The following is a 23132-nucleotide window of genomic DNA, read 5'->3' as shown; positions in this document are numbered from 1 at the left end:
GGATGATGGTGGGAGATGAAGCTGGAGAGCTCTGAGTCAGACTCTGGAATGACCGGCTGTCGCACTGAGGAGTGTGGACTTTCTGCAGCAGACTGTGGAGACACCGAGGACAGGGACTGTCCCCGGCATGTTAAAGGCAGAGGTAGGAAGCTGCAACTGCATTGCGCTTGTACCCACAAAACCACACTCCGGGCAGACTGTTCCTGAAGCACACAGAGCCCTGTCCTGCCTCAGGGGTTTGCTCCTGTGGTTCCCTGAGGCTGGGACACGCTTCCATCAGCCCTCTAACTGGCTGTTCCTTGAGGGGGAAGCTCAAATGCCACTTCCTCTGAGAGACCCTCCCTGGCCTCTCTTTCTAAGTACATCCTCAGCCTCCAGCTATTCGTTTTCACACTGACCCTTGACATTGTTTACCTGTTCATTGCCTCCCCCACTGGAATGGAAGCCCCATGAGAGCAGGGCCCCTGTCTGTCTTGCTCATCATTCCTGCCTAGAATGGTAACTAGCACGAAGCAAGATGTCAAATATTTGCCAAATGAATTAAAGAATTAATGAATGTATTTGCAGGGTTCTAGCTGCAACTATACCCCTTCCCTCCCATTGAAGAAGGTATAGTTGAGCATAAATGAGCAGGCGCGGTATTATTACAAAATCTGTATGCCCATGCCACACCGCAGACCAATGAAACCGGAAGATCTGGGGGTGGGATCTGGACATCAGTATTTAAAGGTCTCCAGGTGATTCCAATGTGCATCCAAGGGTAAGATTCAATGACTCTGAAGAATAAGAGTGTGGCCTTGGAACCAGACAACCCACATTTGTTTCTCAGATCTACCACCCAGATCTACTCCTCAGATAAAGTCTGGGGTCACCTCTCCCTAATCTCTTGACTCTGTTCTAATTTATTTTTTTTAAGCAAATACATTTATGAATTTTAGTATCTTAGTAAAATTACTTGTGACACATATCACAAATGCTCAAGACACAAAGAGATGTCACAACCCCAAACAGAGACTTCCTATGGGGTAGAAGCAACTGGTATATTTAAAGCCCAAGTATGTCATGATCCATTTCAGAGCACAAGAGTACATCTTTGATTATACCAAAAAGCATTTCAGCTAGGATTTGATACCTACAAAGATGGCAATTTAATCTCAAAGATTTACTCCTATCTCTACATAATTAATGTGTTTGTTTGTTGCTCTATAGCAAGGACAGGGGGTTGGAAGTTCTTCAGAAAGATAAACGTGGGGTATAGTTTAATCATTTCCTGATGTCTTCCATGTATTGGGCACTAGAATATAGACGTATAAATAAGATAGAAGGCCAGATCTTACAGTACTAAGACCAGGGGAAACAAGATAACACCCAGTGCCATGACAGGTATTACTCAAATAGAGTGCTGTGACAACTGCTACCATTTGCCAACACTGTACAAAGCATTTCATGTGTAAACCTCATTAAATCCTCAGAGCCATCCCAGGATGTAGGTACTATCGTTGTTCCCCCCATTTTACAGATGAGGAGAAGAAAGTACAGAAAGGTTAAGTAACTTGCCTAGGGTCACACAGCTATGAAACAACAGAGCCTGGATTCAGATCCAGACAGCCCAACTCCAGAGTCCTCGTGCTTAACCCTCATGCCATATTGTGTCATGGGAACAAAGGGGCAGGAAAGAACACTTGTGGCTGTAGGAAGGGACGTTTCCTGGGGAAGACAGCATTAGTGTTTGCCTTGAGAGATGGGTCGACTTTCAAGAGGCAGAGATGGGGGCAGGATTGTTCCCCAGCAAGTGGATGGTGGCGGCATTAGTGAAGATTTGGAAGTTGGAAAACACTCTTGAGGAATGGCATTTGGGAGACTGTAGGGTCCGTGACAAGGAGTAAGATAGTGGTACGGGAAATGGGCCAGGCTAAGGGCAGATTACAGAGTGTCGGGATGCCGGTAAGGATCTGGGCTTTAGTTAATAGCCATTCAGGAGCCACTGAAGGTTTTTGAGTGGCAGAGGCACGGCAGCAAGTTGGGGCATGGTCTGGATGGCGACATGGCGGTGGGAGACCAGTTAGGCAGTGGTGTTAATAATCCGAGCAAGGGGAACAAAAACAGGCTAGGACAGCGACACTGAGATAAAAGAGGAAGTAACAGACGTGAGAGGTTATAGAAGGAACTCAACAGGACTTGCTGCGGGATTGGAACACGGAGAGCAGTGAGCATTACGAGTCACGGGAGCGTCTCATGTTTTGACACTGGAAGGATGGAGACGCCATGCCCTCCGATAGGGAAGACAGGAACGGGCTTGGCAGAGGAAAGGGGGCAGATAAATTTCCTTTGGGAATGTAAGGAGTCAGCCTCATTATTCTTAAGCCAAACCGGCAGGAAGATTTTCTGACTATTATTTGAAGCCCTGCTCAGAGATTCTTCGCACCAACTGCTTTCAAATTGTTCTGTGACCTTTTTACCTACTGAAATTGTGAACCCGTCTGGGGTGAGAGATTTTAGGAATTCTGTCTTTACTTAAGACTCTTCAGTCCTAGAAGGCTATGATGTGGTGTAATTCCATCAAGAATACAGGAAAGCCAAAGTTGAATTTCTTCGTTCAAGGAATTCAAAGCAAGGAGGGGGCAAGGCAAGAACTTCTGTCCAACTTGGGCAAAGTTAAAACATCCTAGAGTTGAATTTGAAGCCATTAACAGTTCAAGACTTGTTGTTCTGATTCTGAAGAAGTGAATGAACTTTCAGGGAGGGCCTGGTGCTAGACACTGCAGCCAGATAGATTAATCATAGATCCTGCACTCAGATGCTGTGGTTTATTCCCTCATCACCCAAAGTGTGGTCCATGGGCCAGCAGCATTAGTACCAGCAAGCTTACTAGAAATCTCAGATGTCACTCCAGACCTATCGAACTAGAATCTTCATTTAATAAGACCTCAGGTGATGTACATGCATCGGAACAGATGAAGACTAAGGGCTTTGGAATCAGGCGTACCTGGGTTTAAATCTCAGCCACTTAACTACCTACTAGCACTTAACCTCTTGGACCTGCTTCAATCAGTCAGTGGCCCTAGACCTTGGTTTCTACCTTAGAGCAACCTGGGGAGCTTTCAAAACCTCCATGGCCTGGCCATAGTGCAGACAAATTAAATCAGAATCTCTCCGGGGTAGGATCCCAACGTCAGTATTTCAGGGCCTCCAAGTGATTGCAACGTGCAGACAAGGCTGAGAACCACTGATGACTTTGAAGGACAAGGATGCGGCCATTGGAACCAGACAATCTTCATTTGTATCCCACATCTACTATTTCATATAGGAAGGAGGAATGCGGCTTCTTAAACTCTCCCTAGGCGTTAGCTCCTCCACCTGTGAAATGACATATTAGAAACTCTTTCAAAGGGCTCTGAGCATTGAAGGAGTTGACACATGTAAAGCACTGGGCACAATGCACGGTGCTCAATGAATATTTGTTATTACCGATGCAAGTCCCAGCTTCCTTTGCAGAAAGAACCTAGGAAGCAACACATAGTCTGAGGTAATCATAAAAACAAATCTGCAGGCATGCTTGTACTTTCCCCACCAAGGATGACTTCCAATGACTTGGCCCGCAAGGGGTTAATGGGTGTTGCCTTAGCTGTTTTAAAAATTTAAGAATCTATTCTTTTTCTTCTGAAATTGGAGAATAAGGCAACGGTGGCTGGCAAACTTTTGTAGACGAGTAAGGTTTACCCAAAATACTCCCAAATAAGGGGTCAGAACTGGGTGGGGAGCAAGGCAGATCTTCCAATGCTTTGTGTTCTAACTGTCCTAACACTTTGGGCAACAGACTAATGCCTCACAGCAATCTCCCCACTTCGAGTATCTAGGAGTTGGAAAGGCCTTTATAAAGACTCCATACAACTTTGCTTTCCAGGGCTCTGCAAATGAGAAAGCAAGGCCCAGGGAGCTGAGACTTATGCAGGGTCATATGCAATTTAAGGCCACGACCAGAAGGTGTAAAGTGACCCCCGGTCAGATGGAGAGGAAATAGCCTAGTAGTGAAAAAGGAATTGAATGAAAGGGAAAAGAAAGACATAACAGTGCTTTGAACCAAAGAGCTTTATAAATACTTGTGGATTTAACCTGCCCAGGAGGTAGATAAGCATGTTCCCTTTAGTTTGTCCTCAAATTCAACCTCTCACAAGAGGTTAAGAAACACACCCAAGGCTGGAACTGACATTCAGACCTCCCGACTTCCTGGCTTTGGAGCTGGGAGCTCAGCCTCCAACTCCCTTGTCTATCAGGAAAAACATCTGGGTTATAATGCTTGAGGATGGGATATCAAGGGGAAGTGGTGGAAGTTTGGTTCTTTAAGAAACTTTGAGCGAGACTGCAGAAGACCAAGCCAGGAGCCCCGCCCATGAGTCACAAGGCTCAAGCGTTTCTGCACTTCTCCTATCCTGGATGCTTCCCTTGTATGACCTTCAGGGAACTCTATTTGTCTGAGATGTTGGATGGGAAGAAAGAAAGTTGAGACTTCAAAATGTGTGAACCCAGACTGGCCCCGAGGCGCTGTCTCAGGTAACAAAGCCTTTCCTTTACACAGTCATTTGTCCGTGATCCCACACGGCTCCCCTGCCACACTGGCAAATGCCTACTTGAAGCAAAGAGAAAGGAACAGGCAGGACCACAAGAAGAAAAAGCAAGGGGAAGTCATCTTTAAAGGCCAAAAGGTTATATAAAACATAATAAAATACAACTGTTTCCTTTAAAATTTTTAATGGGCAGGAAATGGTATAGAATAACTGCCAAGTCACATAAATTAATGTTTTTGTTAATGTTTGTGATCCTGGAAAGAGCCCTCTATCGGTTGATGAAACTACAGGAGAGTTTTCATCACCCGCTGCCTGGGTGCATGACTGGGTGTGGGCCACGGACCCACCTTCATGTGGTCCAGAAAAAGAGGCGGCTGCCATGTCTGGCGGGCTTCAGATCTCCTTCCATCTCAGGGTTGGGCTCTGGCCTTGCTCTTGACTCATAGGGATTCTCTGGTAAAGGCCGATCTGTTTTCACTTTGGTGACCTGCAGCGGGTAAAAGAGGAGAAGCAGAGCTGAGAGGCAGGTGGAGTAGCTGTGACCATGAACACACCTCCTGGGGTCTCCTCTCTGCTCTGGCTGCCTCAGCCACTCCTCATCTATAAAGCCCTAGCAAATCACACTTAGCCCTGAATAAACATCGAAGAAGGCCTACTTTGTGTCATTCCACATGGAAGATACGGATACGGAAGAGAGCAAGATCCACACTGTCCTCAGTGAAGGAGTCAGCCCGGAAAAGCACCCAGGCCTTCCTAGGCGGGTCACGGTGACCAAGAGACGAACGAGTGCTAGGAGAGCAAGGCCTCTGCACGGCCACTCGTCCTCGGCCTGTTGCTGAGGGGGCAACATTTACTTTCATCTGGAAGGATGAGCAGGAGCCACCAGGAAGATTAGAGAGGAAAAGACCTTCCAAGTAAACCAACAGTACAAACGGAGACAGAGGGGCACGGCCTTGGGGCGGCCGAAGCACAGGCTGCGCGCGGAGCGGAGGGAGAGGCAGCCCCTAAGCAAGCACGTCCTGTTGTTAGAAATGACGCCAAGCGCGTTATTCCAGTTCACTCTCACACTTCTCGGAGGTCAACCTGCAGGTTCACTGGGGCCCCCCAGCTAACGGTGGATGGACCTGAAGTCAGATCTGCCTGCTCCAAAGCCCGTGCTCTCACATAACGCTCGACACTGAGACACGGGAGCCAGGTGATGAACGACGACATGCAAAGATGCTTGAATTTTAACCCAACAGCAACAGGTGCCACTGGAGCAGGGAAGTAACTTACTCGCGTCTGCAGGCCAGGCCGGAAGGAGCAGATGCTAGACTCGGGGGCTGAGCCAACGGGCCAGGCGAGGGTGAAGCTCGGAACTGGGGTCCCGGGGAGAGAGGAGGATGGCGCTTTACACCCACTTAAACCCACAGAAGTCTCCAGCAGAAACCCAGCAGAAATTGTTCTCATTTTAAAGATGAGGAAACAGGCCCAGAGAAGCAGAAAGACAGAAGGCCATGGTTATCAGTAGTCTTGTTATCTGGTGGCCTCCTAAGCCACTCCACATACTGTGACCAGATCAATCTTCCCAGATGTACAAATTCAAACACCATCTATTGTGAACAGAGGTTTCATGGACACAATCACATAATTCTTATTATAACCACCCTCTGAGGCATAATTATCTCGAGTTCACGGAACAGGAGCAGAGATGGCTGGCTTGTCTAAGATCAAGATACAGCAAATGTCAGAGTTGGAGCTGGAACCCCAGTCTTCTGACTACAAGTCCAGAATAGTTTTTTATTTGCTTTTAAGACAGTTTTCTCATCTCTCTGCTATAATTAGAGATCACTAATGGTTCCTTACTGCTTGACAGAGTATTCCAAATGCCTCCAGCTGGCATGTGAAGCTCCTTTAAGGAATTCAAGATGTCTATGAAATAAATCTAGAAAAAATAAAAGGACCCCTTTAAAGGACAAATTACTGGGGAAAGGACAGTAAAGCAACTTCCTCTTCTGCACCACACTCAAAATAGAAAAGGAGCAGAAGCATGAGGTCAAACTAATTACTAGGTAAATGACCTTGGGCAGCTGACTTAACCTTCAATTTCCTATCTGTAAAACGGAGCCAGTAGTAGCTCCTAGGGTTATTAGAGTAATATACATGAAGCGCCTCATGTATGGAACAGGTGCTCCATTAGTTATTTTCAATATTAATATTATCAGGACAATGGAATTATGGGTGAGAGAGAGCAATCCTGCCTAGGAAAGCCAGAAACTTCAAAGACAGACCTGACACCTGAGCTGAGACTGGACGAGTGAGTATGAATTCACTGGGGGCAAACAGGAGGGAAAGGCAAGCCAGTGGAACCAGAATGCACAAGTGAATGACGCTAAAATGTAGGCTTTGTCCAGCCAATTATGACCTTTCTTAGAAAGAGACCGAATACTGAACTTAAGTATAACTAAAGCTGATACTCCTCTTAAAGAAATACACGTTTGAAAAGAGTTCAGATAACAGTACCTTTTCCTTTTATAGGTTTTTAAAAATGTTATTACAAAGATTCAGGAATAAAAATGCTTTCTTAACATGATTTGTAAATTCTCCTTTCGTGAGACAGAAATGAGAAAAGGTAGTTTTCTTTATTCTATGTAAAAGTTCCACCACTTTCCAACTTAGAATTATCAACTATTTAAAATAATTTGTTCATTTGGAATTAAAATATACACACTACTATATATATAAAATAAATAACCAACAAGGACCTACTGTATAGCACAAGGAACTATACTCAGTATCTTGTAATAACCTATAATGAAGTGAATGTAAAAAAAAAAAAGAATATATATATATACGTATATATATACACATATATATATATCTCTGAATCACTTTACTGTACACCTGAAACTAACACAACATTGTAAATCAACTATATTTCAATAAAAATTTTTTTAAAATAAAAATAAATAAAATAATTTGTTTGCTGCAGCAAAGAAGGTATCCGAAGTAAAGATATGCCAGATACAAAAAAAAAAAAAATTGCTTAACCATTCCTCTACTTATGGCAACAAGCTTAAGACCCAACTATCCACAGATGCCACACACAAAGGGAAGGGAATGAACATTAACTGTGGACCTATGTGCCAGGTACTATGCTGGGGATTCACACAGGCTCCTTAGCTTAATCCTCACAGAAAAACAGGGATTAATACTGGTCCCATCTTATAAATGTGGTAGGATAGGAAATGTTAAGAAATTTGCTCAAGGACCCATAGCAATTAAGTCATGAAACTAAGATTCAAATCCACTCTCAGTCTCCATTCAAACCAGAGTTCTTCCCTCCATGCCTTGCTACCTATGCTTCCCACAGGGAACGGAGGGTGACAATGCTTAAGAAGCGGGGATGGGTCAGATCACAAAGGGCCGTGCATGTCAGGATATGGAGGGGGTGCTTTGTTTTGCAAGCAAATAGGAGTCCCCTTGAAAAGTTTTTTTTTTTTTTTTTTAAAGGAAAGTGATATTTGACTTATTTTCCACACAGATCATGCCTATAGTGATCCATCCTCCCCTCCCAGAACTTCATGTAGCCCAACTAAGAACTCCTGTCCAGAAAGTGGGGACGGTGAGAGGATTCAAAACAATATTCCAGGAGACGCTACAGGAATTGAGGACTGGATAAAGGAGGAAAGAGTGCAAAGTGAAGAAAAAAGACATTCAGGTTTCTCCCTCTGAGGGTTCAACAGATGGTGGTGTCACAACTGAGGCAGGAAATATGGGAGAAAGATCAGAAAAACAAGCTTTTTAAACTACAGGCATTACTTTTTTTTTTTTTTTTTTAAATCTCAGGTATGTTCCTGAAAAATCTGGCATAACCGCAAACCTATTTCCCCACAATAACCTCAATGTTTTCAACTGACGGTGCCCCTAACATTTTGTTTATCCTCATCTACTCCCTTCTGTTCTTCAGTTAGCTAATTAATCAAAAACAAATCTGCACACGCTGGGCGAGCTATTTAAAGGAACACTTCTATTAAATAAACTCCCTCTGGACTGTGTATAACCACTCCCTAATTAAGCTGACTGGTCAGTCTGGATTTCTCACATCAGATCCGTACTCAAAGAAGACCCATTCCGGACCACCCCCTGCCTTTCCCCACCCTTAGCGAGTGAGAGAGAGAGAGAGAGAAAGAGAGGGAGAGCAGCAGGAAACTGTGTTACCTTTGACAGCTCCCCCAGGTCGGGTCGCACCCAGCCCAGTTTGTCCAACACACACTCGTCAAACTTCGCCTGCTGTTTGCGACACCGACGAAATGACTGCAAGCCGGAGTAATCGATGCAGGTCCAGTATTCTGTAAAAGGCTCCGAACAGTGCTGCTTTATCTGCCTGGAAAAGAGGGCTTGATTAGGGGCAGCTCTCTGCAAAACCATGAAAAACAAAAAAGTGGGGAAAAATTTGGTGCAGACCTCATACACACAGCCTTGCTTTTTGAAAGGTACGGGAGTACTCTTACCTCACTTACAGGACAACTTGGAGAGCCTCAGGTTGAGAAACAATACGTAAAAAAAGATTTCTGAGGATAAAGACCTAATTTCTCTGTGTAGCAAAAACAAATGAATAGAAATGCCAAAAGATTGTGGTCTAAGGGGTATATATTTCACTTAGAACTCCTCACTTGGGACCTATTTATTCTTTTTAGATCCAATCTAAAGACTACCCACTTCGCAAATTTCGAAGAGGAGGCACACTCAGAGATGGGCATGCTGACAGAAGTCAGAGGTAACAGACATTGACAAAGGAGGAGAGAGACTATAAAAAGCAAATTCACAAACTAACAAGGATCTTCTGATCCTGGGGTCAATCAGTGTAGAGGCAACCTGCCCTACACGCCTCCAAAGCTCAAAAGACTTCATTCTATTCATGCATTGAACAAAAACAGAGATTAATCCTTGTCATTAGGAAGAAAGTTAAGGGCTTCCCTGGTGGCGCAGTGGTTGAGAATCTGCCTGCTAATGCAGGAGACACAGGTTCGAGCCCTGGTCTGGGAAGATCCAACATTCTGCAGAGCAACTAGGCCCGTGAGCCACAACTACTGAGCCTGCACGTCTGGAGCCTGTGCTCCGCACCAAGAGAGGCCACGATAGTGAGAGGCCCACGCACCGCGATGAAGAGTGGCCCCCACTTGCCGCAACTAGAGAGAGCCCTCGCACAGAAACGAAGACCCAACACAGCCAAAAATAAATAAATAAAAAATTTAAAAAAAAAAAACTGTTTAAAAAAAAAGAAGAAGAAAGTTAAATTATATTTGCTCTCTGTTAAGAAGCAACATAGCCTATAATTCATTTTGTGGTCACCAGAAATGGCTGAAGAAAAACTAACTTTTGTGTATAAAAGGGATAAGCCTCCATTATTTTGCAAAATTCCCCTTCTCTCACCATTCAACTTTGCTAGTAATCAAATAAATGCATAGTCAGACGAGAATAAAATACTGTTATTTTATGTAAAAGCCATATTTGAGGCAGTGGAAGAAGCGTGGAGCACCTCCTTCCCCACGTGGAATAATAATGAAGTATTTGCTTGTCACACTCCAAGAATCTAGCTACACTCAACACAGGAATAGTATTTAACACGTCTCGGGAAGAACCTCGGAGGTGGCCGAAGGAAATACATAAAGAAAAACTGGCTTCCATTCCTGCTCGGTTCCCCTCTTGGGAGGCAACCAAGGGGCACCAGTTTCTTATACCTTTGCAGGTATTTTGAGTATAGCCTTGGGGGTGATGGGATGTGTTAAGAGGAAGGAAGAAGGAATGTCAAAGCCTCGGGAGCTTTTCTGGGTTACCTCTAGCCTCAACGACCTGCATTTCTACGGTACACAAAACCGCACCCCCCTAGCCTCGACTTAAGAATCACGACGGTGGTGAGCAACCGTGTCCAGTTGGAGTTTTGGACTCCCTCCAATATGCTGCAGCGGAAGAAAGGCTGCAAGCCATCACTCTGGTACTTAGGTCTATGTTCTGGGCTCTGTTACCCTGGCACCCACACTAATAGACAATTATCTACTAGTGCTTACAGCAAGCTACTTCAGCACCTCAGGAGCTTGTGAAATCCAAACATTTCCCACTTAAACGTGCTCCCTCTGAGTCAAAGGAAAAATACTTTGCCAAAGTTCTCTTAGAAAATAAAAAAATTTTAAAGGAACACACATTCCACCTTATTAGCAATCAAATCAATGTAAATTCAAGCAAGAGTAAAACACCATTTTGTACCTATCAAATATTTAAATAATATGCAATGCTGGAGAGGGATACTTGGATATAGGCTGAGGACAGCATAAACTGACCCAACTTCAAAAGAAATGGCAACTGTGATTCAAGAGCCATAAATCGTGTTCAAAGCCTTTTAAAGAATAATCTCACTGCTGGGAAATTTATGCCAAGGAATTAATTAAAAAATGAAAATGATCTCTACACAAAAGTAATCACTGCAGATTTATCCAAAACAATCAATAATGATGTTTAATAACAAAATTATGGCTGGTTTATCTACTGATAGAATATTACACAGCCATGAAAAATGATGATCATGAAGACACAGCAACTTGAAAGAATGTTTCCAATAGTTGCAAGTGAAAAAATGAATTTTCAAATGTACACACACTATGACTTTAAGCACAAAAATATCTCTGCATGTGAACAAAGACAGCAGAAGCAAGAAAGAAGGAAAGCAGCTATTGTGCGAAGGAATTTTTTTTCCTCTAGCGTCATTGTAAGGGACATCTGTGGGTTTTGCCTAGCCAGCAGTCATTCTCTATTCTTCTGGAACATCCTTCAGATTTTCCTGTGGGGAACAACCCCTCCCTATCGCTCGGCAATGTGATTTAGATGAATCTAAGTCTCCTCCCCACTTTAGGCCTGACCACTCACAGCATTTTATCTCCTGAAACACAACTGATTCAAAGACATGCACATGAAGTTGACCAGCCAGGCCAATGAGACTCAGTCCAGGGACCACTGCTCATGCTACTGGGTGGCACTCTTTGTCTGGGTCTGCTAAGCAAGGAGCACAGCAGCTTGGACTGGCTGGTGGCCATTGCCGCTACAGCAAGGAGAGGGTCTCTTTGAAAATGAATTTGACAGAGAAAGCAGGACTAAGAAGCTGGGGGTGGGGGATAAGAGGTGAAGCAAAAAGATACCAAGTAGGTGTGAAATTATTTAAGCCCTTGAATCCAGTCCTGCCTGATGCCAGTCCTATTTCTGGACTTTACAGTGACATGAGCCAATTCCCTTTGAGTTGAGTTTCTGTCCTTTTTAATAGAGTTCTGACTAATATGGTTAAAACATTTTTCTACAATTATAATTTGGATTTTTTTTACTTATATCAAGTATAGTGGCCTACCTAAACACTTGACTCTGAACACCTTTCCTTTCCATCATAACTGTGTGTTCTGTAGTAATGATAATGATAACAATCTAGTAAATGCCACAAGCAAGCCCTGTGCTAAGCTGTTTTTATGTGCCTTTTCAAATTTCTCACAACAATCTTATGATAGGTATTACTCTACAATTTGGAGGTTGGGGTTCATGGAGATTAAAGAACTTGCCACTATTTACAATAGCCAAGACATGGAAGTGACCTAAATGTCCATTGACAGAAGAATGAATAAAGAAGATGTGGTCTATACACACACACACACACATACATACACACAATGGAATAGTACTCAGCCATAAAAAAGAATAAACTAATGCCATTTGCAGCTACATGGATGGACCTAGAGATTATCATACTGAGCAAGTTAGAAAGAGAAAGACAAATACCATATGATATCACTTATATGTGGAATCTAAAATATGACACAAATGAGCTTATCTACAAAATAGAAACAGACTCACAGATATAGAGAACCGACTTGTAGTTGCCAAGCAGGATGGGGGAGGGAAAGATTGGGAGTTTGGGATTAGCAGATGCAAACTATTATATATAGAATGTATAAACAACAAGGTCCTACTGTATAGCACAGGGAACTATATTCAATATCCTGTGATAAACTATAATGGAAAAGAATATGAAAAAGAATATATATATGTATAACTGAATCACTTTGCTGTACAGCAGAAATTAACACATTGTAATTTAATTTAATTAATTTATTTATTCAGGCCACATGGCACGTGGGATCTTAGCTTCCCGACCAGGGATGGAACCCATGCCCCCTGCATTGGAAGCGTGGAGTCTTAACCCCTGGACCGCCAGGGAAGTCCCAACACAACACCGTAAGTCAACTATACTTCAAAAAAAAAAAAGAATGTGCCAAATAATAAAAAACAAAGAACAAAAATAACTCTCATTTATTGTGTGCTCTACTTTGGTCTATGTGATTGCAAAGCCTTCCATTCCCTACTAAAATTAATAAAATTATCCTTCCATTTAATTAGCTGGATGTTCACGGAGATACATATACCTTGATGTTGCAACCACTGGGCGTTGACGTGAAAAGATCTTACCTAAAGAAGTCCAGGGCACACTGGTTGACAAGCTTGCTTTCCTCTAAACACCGCCTCGGGTCCTTCTCTTCCCACCGGCAGAGCATGAACTCCTTGTTGGGCTTGTCGCACTGAGCTCCGTAGTGATGGGCCGCAGCTTTCAGCACAGAAGAACTGACTTTCACCTGGGGAGAGGAACAGAGGAGAAGGACCAGATTTGTACCAGGACACCACTTCCTTAACCTCACCTCATGCTGGTCAAGATAGAGGGAACAGGAAGGTAGCCCCGTTCTGACTTTGCCAAGAAAACTAAAGACAGGGGACTCTGTGATAATCCCTTACGGTCTATGGTGCTTCAGAGATCACAGAGCTCTTTCACATGTATGATTTTCCACACCTTCGTAATAATCTCATCAGGCTGATATTACCATCCCCATTTTAGACATAAGGAAATGGCAGCCCTAATGGAATCCTTAGATCTTTATGAGAGACAAAGTGGAGCTCTGAAGGAAGATGGAGGCTTCTGGGATGTACGGGGAGGAAGCAACCCTGACGAGCACGGATGAGTCTCCTCTGCAGGAAGAAAAGTGACAGTGGGAGGATATATAAGATTCCCAGAAGATGACAGAATCACAGAAGATTAGAGACTGGAAGGGATCCGTAAGAGCACCTAGTTCAGCAAGTTATCATTAATAATAAAGTACTAAATCTGTGAATTTTTTAAAATTATAGAGTATATCCAAGGCAGCCATCCCTACAACTGTGTCAGTCTCACTCACTTGCACCCCGGCACATGTTCTTGAGAAGCACAGTGTAGCTACGGCCAGCTCACGGTACAGGCCAGAGCCTGTCTAGCAGCTGCTGCAGCAGGGGTCCTGCTAGCCTCTTTTCTGTACCACCTCTTCCTGTGCCAATACCACAATGTTTTGATTACTGTTCGTTGTCTGGGAAGACCATCCTCCTCACTATTCATCCTTTTCAAAACTGTTCTGGCTGTTCTTACAGATGAACACCCTTCCTCCAATAATTTCCATTGGAACTGTACTAAGTCTAGTTATATAACAAATTAGAAAGGAAAGGGCACTGTTACAATATTGGGTCTCGACTCACATTTTATCTCAGAGTCCTTCCCTAATCATCTTAGATAAGCTAGCACCAGTGGTCACTCTATCTGTGACCACTGGAACGTAAGCTCCAAGAGGGTAGGGATTTTGTTTTCAACAGAGGTCGACTACTGTAAAGATGTCCATTCTCCCTAAGTTAAACTAATTAAGGTGATGTTTACCATGGTCCACCAAGCACCCAAAACAGCGCCCCAGCACCCAAAACAGCGCCCCAGCACAAGCAGCTGTCAAGCACTCACTCTGTGCCAGCAGCAGGGGATGTAACAGTTACAAGAGAGTTAAGAATACATGAATGATGCCTTCTCATCCGGAACACAGTATGTCTCTCCATTTATTTAGCTCATTCTCACTTTCTTTGGTTAAAATTACAGTTTCCTTCATACAGGAAACTTGCATGTTTCTTGTTTATTCCTCAGTATTCTCACATTTTGGATACTATCTAAATGGGACATTTTTCCCTTAGATTTTCAAGTTGGTTACTGCTTGTTTTTACACTGTATCTTCTCTGTAGCCATAGTCTACTGAACTCTTGTCAGTTCTAATAGGAAACTCAAGAGGATTAAGAGAAAAGCTTCCATTTACAAATAAAAACTGCCTCCCTTCCTCTCTGATACTTATATCTTTTTTTCCTTCTTCTTCTCTTTTCCTATCTTAATGCTCTGACCAAAACTTCCAGAATGATACCGACAAACAGCAATGGCAGTAGGCATCCTTGCCTTGTTCTAAACTTTAAAGTAGTTTGGTATGATATTGGTTGTTGGTGTCTGGGATATACTTGTTTAGATGTTCCTCACTAGGGAAGTTTCTTTCTAACCATAAATGGCTTTGTTGCACTGTTGTTTCCTCCACCAGGAAAAAATGAAATTTTCAGGTTTCTTTTTCATTAATCTATAAATGTAATGTAGAGCATTAACAGATTTTCTAAAACTGACCCATTGTACCTAGAATAAAATCTAGTTTGTCCTAGTGCATTATGCCTTAAGATACCACTGGATTTGATATGCAAATATTTATTAAGAATTTTTACATGAGAATAATTTTATAATTATTATTTTTATAATAATAAAAATTTTATAATTTCATATTTTAGGAATTTCACACAGCCTAGGTTAAATTATTAATATTTTTAATAAGATAAAAGGCAAGGAAAGATGAAGAGACAATTCACCTACACACTATAGGAAGAGAAGAATAAAGTTATGACTATGACTACTAATATTACAACTGTTCTAATTATCAAAGCAAAGGTAAATTTAGGATGTAAGTGAAATTTGCCATGACAGTTCTAATATGTTCATTTAAAAATCTGTAAAATTTTGTATTCCAGTTTTTGATAATAGTTTACTTAGGTTAATTGAGTGGTACACGTTTGCTTGCTATATTACCTGTAAAGAGCTGGGCGACTGAAAAATCAAGACGCAAACTTTTTTTAAAGCTTAATATATTTGGGCTTCCCTGGTGGTGCAGTGGTTGAGAATCTGCCTGCCAATGCAGGGAACACGGCTTCGAGCCCTGGTCTGGGAAGATCCCAACATGCCGCGGAGCAACTGGGCCCGTGAGCCACAATTACTGAGCCTGCGCGTCTGGAGCCTGTGCTCCGCAACAAGAGAGGTCGCGATAGTGAGAGGCCCTCGCACCGCGATGAAGAGTGGCCCCCGCTTGCCACAACTAGAGAAAGCCCTCGCACAGAAACGAAGACCCAGCACAGCCATAAAAAAAAAAAAAAAAAAAGTTACTTAAAGCTTAATATATTTAAAAAATTAAGTTAGCTACATTTATTTCCTTGTCAAATGTCTTAAAACATCTTTAAATGGCTGATTTAATTACTCCGATGCCTTCACAGCTATCACGCCCCCAAAAGCCTATGGCTTTCTTTGCTTTACTTCCCCACAAATGTAGAGGTCTTATCTCAATCTAGGTTATGCCCATGTTGTTGAGCACATAAAACATGCCCTGTCACAGGGAAATCAAGGGTGAGAACCCCTCACTGAATTTATTTCCTAAGGAAAAGGAGCAATGTGCTCAAGAGGGCACAGCAAGTCAGTGGCAAGTGCAGAACTAGCACCAGAAATTGTGACCTCCAATCAGGCCTCTTCCCATTGCATCACTGAGGAGGCAAAGAACTTCAGATGTCACCGCCACCCCTCACCTGCTTCTTCACTAGTACTGACAAGTTCCAACAGAAGCCACATCCTTTCACAGCTGCTTACTGTGAATACCCTCTCAGATTCATTCAGCTCCCTTTGTCTCAAAGAACACAGAATTTCAATGCCCTTCCTCATCTGTCCTTGTAACAGCCTCACTGCACAGCAGGTTTAGATGGTCTGCGGGTGCGGAAACAGAGGCAGAAAAAGTCCCACAATCCACAAGCAATCTTCTAGTCCTGTTCTCTCTTCCTTAAACCAGATCTGCACCTTTTTTTTTTGGTAGTACTTAATTTATACTAGGTTTTGTATTTTGCTTAATTTATGTAAAATGGAGGATGATAGTACTTAGTTGATAGAACTGTTGTCAAGGTGAACACACATTAAAAATATGAAGAACAGTGCCTAGCACATAGAAGCACATCATAAATATTGGCCATTTTTACTCAAAATCGTTAATGTGTACAAGGAATTTCCTGCCCAAAGCTTCTGACTATTTTTCCATAGGCGTGTGTCATAACTCCAAGGTCAATGAGGTCCAAAATGGGTTTAACTTGCTTCCCAAACCCACTCCTTCTGGCTTCCCCAGTTCTGTCACATTGCAAATCTGACACTGATTCCTCAACCTTTCCTGCCTTCTGATATCTAAGTCATTGCTAAGTTGGATCAATCCTAGATAAATGCGTTCTTTCCTCTCTGTAAGCACAGTCACCAATCATGCTGGGGTCAATAATATCTTCCTCAGTTATTGGTTTCCTGCTTTTCTTATTCCTCTCTTCCAACCATTCTTCACAGAGCTGCTGTCCTAAAAGACAATTCTTATTTTACTCTGTTATTAAAACAAATTAGCAACAGAACCCTTGAAGGATTCAGGCTTAACAGCAGAATAAGGCCTAAGTTTCTACTTAAGTATTCATACCCTTCGGATCCCAACTATCCTTCCGGCCTTCTCACCCACCAGACTTTAAAAAGGTACTGGCTGTCCTCTAGGACACTGAACTCACTGTTCCCGGAACGCATTTTTGGCCTCACCTGCTTACCTTTGCTCAGATCCTGCCTTGTTTAGAAAGTTCTTCTCTCCATCTCTGCCTGTAAATGCCATTCTTCAAATGACATTTAGCCAAGTCTTACATTATACCCAAGAAGTGCTTTCTCTGTTCCCTTCACAGCCTCAGAGAATTATACAGCTGGAATCACTTCATCTTACAAATAAAATAACTGTGTCTGCAAATGGGAAAAGTGACTCATCGAGGTAACCGAATAGTTAGGCCTAGAATTTAGATACAACTTCAAATCCTACCCTCTTTTCTTAAACCATGTCTGCCCCTCTTCTGTAGCATTTAATCATACTTTGTTTTGTACTTTAGCTATTTATGTAATTATCTGTTTCTCAATTCAACTGTGTGAACTCTAAAGGCAAATTTATTCCAGAAATAGAACACGTGCAAGAAGCAGAACCTCAGATGACTGTTAAACCAAATTAAAGTGCCAATGAAAAATACAGCAACTCAAAGTCCTAACCCAGCTTCACAGTCGGGCAAGAAACAAACTGACTGTTGGCAGTACCCACACGTCCCCACCCCCAACTTTTAGTACATGTCACTTTATTATAATAATTAAAATAATATAATAATAGTTGCCATTCTCACAGGCATATAAGATGAAGTGAAATAATGCAGGTAAAACACTTAACACAGGGCCTGGGATATAATTTTTGGCATGTAATTTTTCATCTTCCCCTCCCTCTCCTCCAGTGTAGCCTCATTATCCAGTCCTGTCCTGGCACTTTTTTGCCTTAAAATCTTCCACCTCTCCCCACCACCCCACTTACAGGATGAAGTCCAAACTGCTCAGTCTGGCCTTGGGAAAGTCGCTTCCAGCCCTGCCTCAGCCCAAGGTACCTCTCCCGGCTCAGCAACTGTTGCTTTCCACCAACAAAAGAGTCATGTCAAAAAGCAAAACACAAAAGGTTCTGCTAAGCCTTCTCGCTCTTTTGAGCTTTTGCCCCTAATATGGTAGTTTAAAAGCATGGGTTTTAAAATCAGACCTGGGTTCACGTTCCAGCTCTACCATGTGACCTTGGGCAAATCACTTCTCTCAGGACCTGTTTCCTTATCTATAACATGGTGAGATCAATTATACCCTTCCTTACAGTGTTGCTGGAAGGACCCTATGAATTAATGTCTGTAATTAGCATCCTGCCTGACATCTAGAAAAGGCCTCATCATGTTTGCTGTAACTAGTGTTATCGGTCTTCACTTCTCATAGCACTAACTACACTGAACTGTAATTGCCTATTTATGTTTCTGTCTCCCTATTAGATTATAAACTCTATGAGGACAGGGAGTATCTCTCTCATTTTCCAGTGTATGTGCATATGGTAATTATTCAAATGAGAGCTCTTGAATAAATGAATGCTTTAAATGTCCTATTACCAAACACTTTCCCAGGTTGTTAGCAAATTCACTCTCCAATATCATCTCCTTTTTCTGCGGCTTCCTAGCTCCACTCCAATGCACTCTGCACCGACGATGCTACTTTCAGGTGACTGACTGTCTCTCTCCCTCGACTGGAGCACCCGGGGTTGTACACTCACTTCGCAAGGAGGTCTGAGTATTAAGTGACATGAAGTAAGTAAAGTGACCCTGGTTGGTGCTTAATAAAAAGTACTATTATTCACGTAAAGGAGACGCAGGTTGCTGCGGGGACGGGGAGGAGAGTTCTCGAGCTACTGAGGGATGGGTCTCCCCGAGCTGACGAGGAGGCGTCCGAGGGTCAACCTGTGTAAGTGTTGGGGGCATGGGGTGGGGATGGGGGATCCGGGGCCCAGGGTCCGCGGAGTGCAAGCAGGGCTGGGCCCAGGCCCGGGAAGCTGTAGCCCTGTGCCCCGCTTGCCTGTCCTCCGGACGAGCCTCACCTCCTGCACTTTCAGGTCCTCCAGAGTGGGCAGCTCCACTATCCCGGGCATGATGGCGGTAGCCCCGTCCCCGAGGAAGTGCCCGCTGCCGCGGCGCCCACTTCTCCTTGAACTCCCCTTCCGACTGCCGTGGGCCACGTAAAGTCTGCGCATGCGCAGCGGCGGCACACAGGCGCACTGCTCTGCCCAACAGCGAGCCACAGAGCATGCGCAGAGCCAGGAAGTTCCGCGGACCCTGGGGGCGGGGCTTCGCCTCGGTTCCGCCTATCCCTCCTGGTTGTCATAGTGAGGCGGGATACACTGAGACTCTGGTCTCCCAACGGCTGGAAACTAGAGGCAGGCGCCATGGAGTACACGGGAAGCCAATATATTGGGGAATTTGTAGATGGGAGGTAAGGACCTCGTTTGATTCACTATGTCTTGAACATCCGTGACTGGGAAAAGCCGGCGGTCTTTTTGCCTCTGCAAAGGACTTTGTACCAGACACGTTCACAAACTTTATCCCTTTTAAACTTCAGGACAACCCTTTCAGATAGGAATGTTTATTCCCATTTTACAGTTCAGGAAAATGAGATCCAGAGAAGTGAAGTAACTTGCTCAAGGACGCATATCTAATAAACAGCAGAGCTGAGATACATCCATCCCATGTATACCCGTATATATGTGTGTTTGCTAAATGCCAGTCTTAGATATAGGGATAAGAATATTAAAAATGTCAAGATCCTTGCTCTTGTGAAGCTTATCGTCTAGTTGGTATACTGCCAACAAACAGATATATGAGAAAATAATTTCAGATAGTGGCTTTGCTTGAATATTTCCCTCCTCATAGCAACCCTAAGAGATAGATATAATTATCCCCATTATACGGATGGGAAAAGTGAGGCACAAGGTAATTATGTAATGTGCTCAAAGTCACCTTGTTGGCATTTGGCAGAGCAGAGATGAAAACGAGATCTGACTTCAGAGCCCATGTGCTTTCTACTATAGACCCCTGCTGCTGAGCCCCTGTAGAGGATGCATCTAGTTGGAGCAGTCCTGGAAGACTTCATGGAGGAGACGATATTTGAAATGGGCCCTGAAGGTTGGGTAGGATCTAGGTGGGTGGAGATGCAAGGTGAAGAATGTTTCCAGGCAAAGGGAATAGCATGAACAATAGCTCAGAGGGCTTATAAGGGAAAGAGCAGGCAGTTCAGTTTGGTTGGAGTGTAGAATGTGCCTGGAGGAGAGTGGGAGCCCAAGCTAGACAGGGGGGCTGTGCTCTTACGTAGAGAGATTTGAATACCATGCACAACTCTGTGGGTGGGAAGAGCCACCGTTAGACGCTTGGTAGCGCTGGGCATTAGGAAATCTAATTTATTTCATCTCTGTATCCCTCCTCATAGTACATCTGTCTGGCACACACTCAGTTAATGTTAGCCACATGAATGAATAAGAGAATGAATGAATGAATAATATTTGAGATATGGTCATCATATCCTTGTTAAGGATTGATGTCTTCATTATAAAGTAGCTCCCTTTGTTCTTTCTAATTTACTTTGAATTTAAAATGAAGGCATTTCAGGACTTCCCTGGTAGTCCAGTGGTTAAGACTCCGCACTCCCATGCAGGGGGCGTGGGTTCGATCCCTGGTGGGGCAACTAAGATCCCACATGTTGCATGGTACGGCCAAAAAAATACGTCTATAAAATGAAGGCTTTCCACCTTGAATGAATAAAAGAAAAAACGGAAGGGAAGGAGAGGGAGAGGAGGAAGGGAAGGATGGAAAGAGGGACGGAGGGAGGCAGAGTGGAGGTGGGGAGATCAGGTCAGAGCCCATTGCCACTGTCTCGGTAAGAGGCACCAGGTCTCTGGGCCAAGGCAGAGGCAGTGGGGCTGCAGGAAAGAGAAAAATGTAGAAGTTGGGCGATTTCATTGCCAGGACTTGGCAACTGATTGGCTCCTGGTCCCATTCAGAGACTGCTTCCAATCCCAGCCCAGAGCCCACCTCCAGGCTTTGAACCTGGAGGATTCGGCTGCTTTGGTGGAGGAGAGGATGAGTTCTGTTTGGGGTGGGCTGGAGATGTCTGTAGATGGTATGAATAATAGTGTCCAATTCGCAGTAAAAAAAAAAAAAAAAAAAAAAGAGGGGAGTTGCCAAATCTCAGAGAAGGGTTTAGACGGAGGCTATGTTTAGAAATGACAGATGTGATCTCAAGCAAAGAGGTAGAGGAAAGAAGAAGAGGAGGGACTTCCCTGGTGGTCCAGTGGTAAAGAATCGCCTTACAATGCAGGGGACGTGGGTTAGATTCCTGGTCAGGGAACTAAGATCCCAGGTGCCGCGGGGCAACTAAGCCTGCGTGCCACAACTACTGAGCTGCACGCCTCAACTAGAGAGCCTGCGCGGTGCAAACTACAGAGCCCACGCACTCTGGAACCGGGTGCCACAACTACAGAGCCCATGCGCCCTGGAGCCCGCACACCACAACTAGAGAGAAGCCCACGCGCTAGTAACGAAAGATCTCGCATGCCTTAACGAAGATCCCACGTGCCACAACTAAGACCCAATGCAGCCAAAAAAAAAAAATTTAAAGAAATAAAAAAGAAGAAGAGGAGTTCTCTTTCCTTCTGTGTCTTGCAGCAAAGTAAAAGCAAAATAGTTTTTAAGCTCTTCTATATGTCAGGCATTCTATTATAGTTTCATAGCCATTAACGCAACAACTTTGCAGGGGTGTCATCATTATCCCTATTTTACAGATGAGAAACTCAGGCTTAGAAAGGTGGAGGTCACACAAGGTCACACAGGCATGGAGAGGTGGAGCCAGTTCTGGACTCCAGGCCTGCCCGGCTCAGAAGCTGTGCCTTAACCACAGCGCTCTCCTGCTTGGGGCCTCTGTCACAGCGGCAACTTCTGTCATCCACTCAGGAAGTCCACTGGCCCTTCTGTTTCCTTCGTTCCTTACTTAGTAGATGTTCACGAGCACCTATTTAAGAAGAAACATGATTCTAGGAGCTGAGGATACCAAGGTCTTCCTCTCAAGAAGCTTTGATTAAGTAGGGGAGATGAGGTATACAATTACGATGCAAGGCAGAAAGTGCAAGGCATCCAACGGAGGTAAAAACAAAACCAAAAAGAAGTTCAGAGTTAGGAGAGGTAAATTCCAGCTAGTGGGGAAGAATGGAGAAGGAATGAAGGAATGAATGAAAGCATATTTCTTAAGCACTCACTATATGTCAGGCCCTTTAACTAGGAAAACTGTTACCAGTATCTGGGTTAACCTTGGGCATTAATCTCAGCCATTTCACATGTGAAGTAAGTGGTCGAGCTGGTTCCCTGCCCCGTGCTCAGGTAGGGGCCTGTCTTCTCCTGCATGGCACTGACCACGCGTTATATATTTGCTAAACTGTGTCTCCCACTGAACTGTGAGCCCCCCGAGGACAAGGACTGCATCTGCCTTGATCACTGTTGTGTCTGTAGTATTGTATCCAACAGACTAGCCTCAGCAAGGCACCTGGCGTATAGCAGGTGTTCTGTAAATATTTCTTGGAAAAAAGGAAGGAACAAAGGAGGGAAGGAAAACAGAGAGGTTTAGGAAGGTCTCCAAGATGATACATCTAGGGCATGGTGAAGTGGGATTCAAATTCCTGTTTCCTATCTAAATTTCATACTTTTCCCAGTTTCCTACTTATGGCGCAATGGGCAGGGGTAGGCTGGTTGTGGGGGACGGGGAAGACCCAGCATCAGCTACCAGGAAACCTGGCCCCCATCTCTGCTTCACAGTGTTTACTGTGTGGCTTTGGACGCATTGTTCCCCTCTCTGGGCCTCCCAAGGGGGGCTTCCAGGGGCAGTGTGAACTCCAGGACAGTCCCTACCTGAGAGAGAGGGAGAACAAATAGACCAAACCCTGCATCCCCTTCAACACACAGCCCCTCTTACTTTTG

The 23132-nt window shown here is 43.9% G+C and overlaps 2 protein-coding genes across 3 annotated transcripts in view; one reads left to right on the top strand and one right to left on the bottom strand.

Annotated features, from left to right (window-relative positions):
- Nucleotides 1–1034: 1034 nt before the first annotated feature.
- Nucleotides 1035–19376, bottom strand: NDUFA8 (NADH:ubiquinone oxidoreductase subunit A8). 2 transcript variants are annotated; one of them, XM_068553412.1, is made up of 5 exons: nt 19214–19376; nt 13050–13213; nt 8766–8931; nt 4913–5052; nt 1035–3357 (listed from the first exon to the last, which is right to left on the bottom strand). In XM_068553412.1, the coding sequence occupies exons 1-4, from the start codon at nt 19364–19366 to the stop codon at nt 4915–4917; spliced, it is 621 nt and encodes a 206-aa protein (XP_068409513.1). In that variant the 5' UTR covers nt 19367–19376; the 3' UTR covers nt 1035–3357; nt 4913–4914. The 2 variants fall into 2 exon arrangements, with proteins under 2 accessions (XP_068409513.1, XP_068409512.1); XM_068553411.1 differs by lacking the exon at nt 1035–3357 and having other exon boundaries at nt 4733–5052.
- A 168-nt stretch (nt 19377–19544) lies between these two features.
- MORN5 (MORN repeat containing 5) overlaps nt 19545–23132 on the top strand; it is a 33453-nt gene continuing 29865 nt past the window's right edge. The window contains exon 1 of the mRNA XM_068553630.1: nt 19545–19605. Within this exon, the coding sequence (XP_068409731.1) occupies nt 19559–19605 (47 nt within the window). The 5' untranslated portion in view covers nt 19545–19558. The remainder of the gene's footprint in view (nt 19606–23132) is intronic.

The sequence above is a fragment of the Eschrichtius robustus genome, chromosome 10, assembly GCF_028021215.1.
Source record: "Eschrichtius robustus isolate mEscRob2 chromosome 10, mEscRob2.pri, whole genome shotgun sequence".
Classification (NCBI taxonomy): Eukaryota; Metazoa; Chordata; class Mammalia; order Artiodactyla; family Eschrichtiidae; genus Eschrichtius; species Eschrichtius robustus.
Note: the sequence above shows the minus strand (reverse complement) of the source record. Positions and strands in the feature narration are given on the sequence as shown.

Excerpts from the sequence above, each read along its gene's own strand:
- NDUFA8 (XM_068553412.1), bottom strand. The coding sequence starts at position 19,366 with ATGCGCAGACTTTACGTGGCCCACGGCAGTCGGAAGGGGAGTTCAAGG. Across the intron at positions 13,214-19,213 it reads AGGACCTGAAAGTGCAGGAG|GTGAAAGTCAGTTCTTCTGT; the intron begins GTGAGGCTCGTC and ends TCCTCTCCCCAG. Across the intron at positions 8,932-13,049 it reads TGTGCCCTGGACTTCTTTAG|GCAGATAAAGCAGCACTGTT; the intron begins GTAAGATCTTTT and ends CCTCTTTTCCAG.